Raw genomic sequence first — 6,661 nt, forward strand, 5'->3', positions numbered from 1 at the left:
CACTGTGGTACCTGGCGGAGACCTGGCCAAAGTACAGCGAGCTGTGTGCATGCTGAGCAACACCACAGCTGTTGCTGAGGCCTGGGCGCGCCTGGACCACAAGTTTGACCTGATGTATGCCAAGCGTGCCTTTGTTCACTGGTACGTGGGTGAGGGCATGGAGGAAGGAGAGTTTTCTGAGGCCCGTGAGGACATGGCTGCCCTTGAGAAGGATTATGAGGAGGTTGGAGCCGACAGTGCAGAGGGAGATGATGAGGGTGACGAGTATTAGCATGTCTGCTGCAGTTTCATCTTGGGACTGTATTATTTGTGTTACGTGGAGCTGCACACTGTGGCCCTGTCTTATCAATAAAGGTGATATTTTCACTTCCAAGGTCACGCTGTATCATAGTAAATATTTACTTACTGAAGGCCAGTTTGGGATGGAGGAGGTTGGCAATTTCGAGGCAACAGGCTCATTGGGCCAGTGCTTTTGAAATTTTAATATGGATGTGAATCTCCTGTAGATTTTAAAAAGCAGACCTCAATCTGTAAGTCTGAAGTGGAGTTTCAACAAACATAGTGCATTTTTTTCTTTTTTTTTTTGCCTTTGTTTTTTAAAGCTCTCTGGTGTTTTGATTTTATTTTTAGTTAGAGGATAACTGCTTTCATTATTGTGTTGGTTTCTGCCATACATCACCATGAATCAGCCGTAGGTATACATGTGTCCCCTCCCTCTTGACCCTCCCACCCCATGCTACCCTCTAGGTTGTCACAGAGCACTGGGTCTCAGCTGCCTGCATCACACAGCAAATTCCCACTGGCTGTTTTACATATGGTAATGTCTATGTTTCAGTGCTACTCTCTCAACTCATCCCACCCAAAGCTCCTGGGTATTCTTGGTCTGCTGTGACCACATGTGGAGGAGCGAGGGGTTAGGTAACATAGCTAATAAATGGTGGAGCCATAACTCAAGTTGCCAGGATGACTGCCAGAACCACTGCAGTCTTTAGTTCATAAAGTGTTGGAATCACATGGGAAGGGCTTGGAACTGTGCTGATTGTTCATCCTTGGCCAAAATCTACAATGGCAAACTAGGACGGTGCTTTCAGAAGTCACTGCTTGGAGAAAGTAGAGCAGGCTGAGACACGAAAGTACAGTTGTCTCGGGTGTTAGGATATTGGTCCCTGACCCAGTGTATGTCATGGGGAATATGTGAAGTAGGGGAATAATAAGGAAAATTGAAGGAGTATGTACATAACAAAGGTTGAAGACCAGAGCTCCCTAATTTGGATGCTTTTCTGAGCAGCTGCTGGAAGCTGTGTGGTTCTTGAGCAGGGCAGGAGGCAACTATGAGAAGCTGAGGGTGGGGGAAGAATGCACGGGTGGCCCGAGAGCTTGGTGCTCAGGGACCAGTGCTGTGGCCTCTGAGGCTGAACTGAGCAATGAAAGAGGACAGCGATCATCAGAGGGCCAGGTCATGCGGAAGGGAGGAGCCATTTTTGATGCTTAGGTCCTGGCCTGAATGGGAAGGCCAAGCAAGTGGCAGGAGGTGAGGGTGAGTGCAGGTCTGTTCACCTTTGCTCCAGGACTGAGCTTATTCAATGGCGCTCAGCTACCATCTTTCTTTTCCCACTGGTGTTTTCACCTCTTACTCATTGCTAACCTTACTCTTTAAGGACAGCATTTGAAACATGCACGTTCTGGGAGTTCCCTGGTGGCCTAGGGGAATTGGCGCTTATCAGTGCTGAGGGCCCGGGTCCAATCCCTGATTGGGGAACTAAGATTCCACAAAGCACATGGCACAGCAACCCCCTCCCTCAAATGCACATTCTGTCTTGGGGCACAGCTTCCAGCCTGAGCTCTCTCAGCTTTGTGCTCGGAAGGGTTGTCATGAGAGCAACCGTTGTCTCATGCTTCAGGATGATGCCCAACCTGCCCCATCCTTGAGTACAGCCAGCCACTGCTACTCAAAGTGATGGACTAGATCCCTTCTTCAGCCTCAGCCTGGGCGTCCTGGGCTGAAACAATGAACCTCGGAGAGGCTGGCCACTCCAGCTGCACTCAGACCTTCCCAACCTGGGGTATCTGCCAATTGCTACAGTGCGAGCTCTGGAGGGAACAGGACATCCAGGTGTGAGAAGGAAGAGACAGATCATCAGCTTCAGCTGAGCACAGCACCCCACGACACCTGAAAGGTCCATTCTTGGAGCCTGCGTGTCCCAAGCTGGAGACTCTGAGAATGGGGTTCAGGGCTTGCCTGTTCTCCTCCTCCTCCCTCAGCCTTCAGGAGAGCCTGGCAGCACCTGCAGAGCCTGAAGCCCTGGGGCCAGTGCACATCCCCACCCCCCACAGCCCCTTGGCCAGGAGCAAGCCCCTCCAATTACCTCCATAAGCCTTACAGGTGAATAATCTGCCAAGATGTGGAAGGGGCTGGAAACCTTTAAGCAGCCGCAACGGCGTGGAGGTGAAAGAAGGTGAAAGAAGAGTTTAGCTGAGAAAAAAGATTCCAGTAGAACAGAGCTTGGGGAATTGGAAAGGGCAAAGTGCAGGAGCTTGCAGAGGGATCTGTCCTTTTAGTGATGATCCCCCCACCCCTGTGCTGGGAGAGGGTGAGTAGAAGTTAGCCTGCAGCAAGAACAAATATACCGCAAGGTCTGTCACTGCTTTGTGGCTGACAATCATCCCATCTGCCCTTGAGCGCAAATGGAAAGCCTGCACTCAGAACTGCCGCCAGGGCTGAAGCCACGGGGCTTGATGGGGATAAATGGAGAAAGCCTAAGAGGGTGCAGCCCCAAAATTGGCTGGCACCCCAGACTCTGGGCATCCCTGATAGCTCAGTGGGTAAAGAATCTGCCTGCAATGCAGGAGACTGTAGTTCTATCCGTGGGTCAGGAAGATCCCCTGGAGAAGGAAATGGCAACTCTTACAGTATTCTTATGTCAACTACAAATTGGCACAAGAGCATTGCCAACAACTGAACAACTAAGGCATTTGCACGTGCCTCTACACAGATTGAACCCCATGCTGCTATAGCCGCGTCCTTCAACAACCCCTGAAGGAGTTCAGGGAGGAGGGAGGCACTCTGTGCCCCAGGGAATCTGGTGGGACAGGTCTTTAGATAGTTCAGTGTTTTTAGGAACAGATTTTATGATCTCAGTCCTTGCATCTCCTCATATCTAGAGAAGCATTAAATCCCTTCATGGTGATATCAGACTCTCATGACTAACAAAAAGTCTTTTTCAAAGGAGTGCTTCATGGTATTGAATTCCCCCTTCACCAAAACCTTATATATTGTCTTTCCCCCACTGCCGGTTTGGAGCAGTCTCTCAGAGCTATCTGAGATGCTGCCTCCCAAGCTGCGTCCTCATTTTGCCCCAAATAAAACTTCACTCACAACTCTCAAGTTGTACATCTTTTTTCAGTTGACACTTGCCTGGAAATTCCCATGGATAGAAGAGCCTGGAGGGGTCACAAGAGCCGGACTTACTGACTAAATCACTGCCAGACTCTGCGTCTGCGCTCAGTCGCTTCAGGTCTGACTCTCTGCGACCCCATGGACTGCAGCCCGTGAGGCTCCTCTGTCCATGGGACTTTCCAGGCAAGAATACTAGAATGGGTTGCCATGCCCTCCTCCAGGGCATCTTCCCGACCCAGGGATCAAACCCGCCGAGCTCTCACCTGACCTGACCGATGGAACAGTCTGCTCCCACCCCATGGAGGTTGCCCACCCTGGGGGCCGGCCCATGGACACCCTGGCAGAGCTGCGATTCGAGTTCGGGTGAGGAAGAGAGAGTAACTGGGAGAACCAGCGATGCTGGCCAGTCTGCCAGTCGTCCTGTTCGGGAAGCAGCTGGCAGGTGTCTCTACTCCAGTGAAAATCTGTCAAACAGGCCCCTTTCAGGCCAGAGGTGGCCAGGTGGGGTTTAGCTCAGAGAGAATGTGTCTTCAGGCCTCTAGGTGTGTGGAGGCCCCGCCTGGGGTTGTGGGAGGAGGGGGAAGCTCTGTCAGGGTGGGGGGAGCACCTTTCCCTTCTTGGGTGTTTCATGATCTTCACAACACCTGTGAGGAGAGGACGTCTAACCTTGGAGAGATTAAGCATGTAAACTTAAGGCTACAGAGCAAGGAGCCAAACTGAAATCTGATCCCTGAACTCTGACTCCAAAGCAGTACTCCACTCCGCCCAGTAGCCCCAGGGAGGTCTTCCCAGTTCCCTGGGAGGAGGGACAAGGAGGCCAGCCCTCCTGTGGAGCCCTGGGTGGAGCCCTGGTTGGAGAACAGAGATCTCGTCCTGCTGTTGTCAGGAGCCCCATTCCTGGGACCGGGTGACCCAGAGGAGCACATTGACCCAGAGGAGCAAAGTCAGCTGCCCCCCACTATCCGGGCTGTAGCTTCGTGAGTGAGGGGGCCTTTTTCAGGTCTTCTGAAGTCAGTGAATCAGCTCTCAGATCATACAGACACAGAGTTTGTCCTTGGAGGGTAGTTGCTGTCGCCCGGCTGCACTTGTGCTGACAGGATGCCAGCCACCACCCAGACAGGACAGCTCTCACCCGGAGCACTGCCCCCCTGAACACCGGGGCCAGGGTGGTCAGCTCCTGCCAGCCAAGGCCACACTGTGAGGTTGGCAGGGATGACCCAGGCAGATGGCTCCTGGAGCCCACTGCCAGAGTTCCTGTCTGGGAGGCCCAGGGCAGACGAAGGTGAAGGGAAAATACACCCAGTGCGTCAGTGTGGGGAAGGTTCCCATTTTCAGCCCCGTGGAGAAAGTCCCCTTGGCTGATATCTCATTAGCCTGTCACTGCCCCATTCATTCCTCTGAGTTTGTCAGCCCTGAGCAGGTTCTGGAAAATGGTTATTTCCTCCTCTAACGCTCCCTCTGACTGCAGCAGGAGAGAACTGCTCAGCAGCGAGGAGTCTTATAGAACTAGAGCTGTGTCTTTGGTAGTCATAATACGGAAAATGCTTTTGAACACTTGTCTCACCACCAGATGACTTCTTTTTCTCTCTCTGATTAAAATGAGAACAGAATATAAAGCATTCCTAATTACATGAGAATTTTATCTAAATTCACAAACTAGTTTAATTCATTGGGAAAGAAAGAAAGAAAGTGAAATCACTCACTTGTATCTGACTCTTTGCAACCCCATGGGCTGCAGCCTACCAGGCTCCTCTGTCCATGGGATTCTCCAGGCAAGAATACTGGAGTGGGTTGCCATTTCCTTCTCCAGGGGATCTTCCCAACCCAGGGATTGAACCCAGGTCTCCCACACTGCAGGCAGACGCTTTAACCTCTGAGCCACCAGGGAAGGTGAGTATAAATACATAATCTCTTTGCTGTCACCTTTCCCCTCCTCCCACCCGGGTCAGCTCCACTCTGTTCTTATCAAATATCTCATTTGGCTCAAGGGGGATGTCTAGCTCAACAGTAAGCTGATACTGAAATGCCTTTGACAAAGGTAATCATGTCCAATTGTACCATTATAAAAATTATTGCAGTTTTTAAGTTTAATTCCTTTTTTTTCAAACTTTAAATTTTTTATTTTGTATTTGGGTATAGCCCATTAACGATGTTGTGGTATTTTCAGGTGAACAGGGAAGGAGCTCCGCCATACACATACACACATCCATTCTCTTCTCATTCACTTTTTAATTAATTTTCACTGGAGTATAGTCACTTTACAGTGCTGTGTTAGTTTCTACTGTCCAGCAAAATGAATCAGCCATACATATACATATACCCCCTCCCTTTTAGACTTCCCTCCCACTGAAGTCACCATAGTGCATTAAGTAGAGTTCCCTGAGCTCCACAATATGTTCTCATTAGTTGTCTATTTTATGCATGCATACTAAGTCACTTCAGTCATGCCCAACTCTTTGCAACACTATGGACTGTAGCCCACTCACCAGGCTCCTCTGTCCATGGGATTGTCCAGGCAAGAATACTGGAGTGGGTTACCATGCCCTTCTCCAAGGGATCTTCCCAACCCAGGGATCGAACCCATGTCTCTTATGTCTCCTGCATTGGCAGGCGGGTTCTTTACCCAGCACCACTGGAAAGCCATCTATTTTATACATAGCATCAATAGTGTATATACGTCAATCTCAATTTCCCAATTCCTCCCACCACCACCACCACTCCCATTCATTGTTTTTAAAGAGCCTGTCTGGTTCAAGTCATTATTCTAGGTTCTACAGGGAATATACTTAGCTTTATTGTTCCTCTCAGTTTTTAGAGGTAGATCACAAAGGTACAATCCTAATTTGAGGCAGAACAGACCACATGTCAGAAGAGGCAGGCACATGTGGCAGCCACCATCGCGTGTCTACCCCCAAGCCACTCCTGGCTGGTAGTTTTTATCTGCCAACATAACCTCTGGGCCTCTCCAGCACCAGGGTGACTCCTAGTCTAAGCTGATCGAGGTCATTGAATTCCCTCACCAGGGTCTGGTTAAGGAAGCAGCAGATGATGCAATAATGCAAATGAGAGGTGAGATAAAGTTGGCTGGATAGGGGGTTGGTGGGAAGATGTTCTTGGAAGAATTTCCTTGCTCTTAAAAAAAGGAACACTGGGAAACAATTTTCTTTTTTTGAAACTTTAACATTATTTTGTGAGCACATAACACTTGAAGTTGCTGCAGTTATCTTGTGATCACGAGGGAACTGACATTGTTGTAGCCACACA

The 6,661-nt window shown here is 49.8% G+C and overlaps 1 protein-coding gene across 1 annotated transcript; it reads left to right on the forward strand.

The window, feature by feature from the left end:
• Position 1: 1 nt before the first annotated feature.
• Positions 2–374, forward strand: LOC105001692 (tubulin alpha chain-like; the record flags this gene model as incomplete). The annotated part of the gene is made up of 1 exon (XM_010858067.1): positions 2–374. A coding segment is annotated over one exon (270 nt), but the record flags the coding sequence as incomplete, so codon positions are not given.
• Positions 375–6,661: the final 6,287 nt, after the last annotated feature.

Source organism: Bison bison, unplaced genomic scaffold, assembly GCF_000754665.1.
Source record: "Bison bison bison isolate TAMUID 2011002044 unplaced genomic scaffold, Bison_UMD1.0 scf7180017864383, whole genome shotgun sequence".
Lineage (NCBI taxonomy): Eukaryota > Metazoa > Chordata > Mammalia > Artiodactyla > Bovidae > Bison > Bison bison.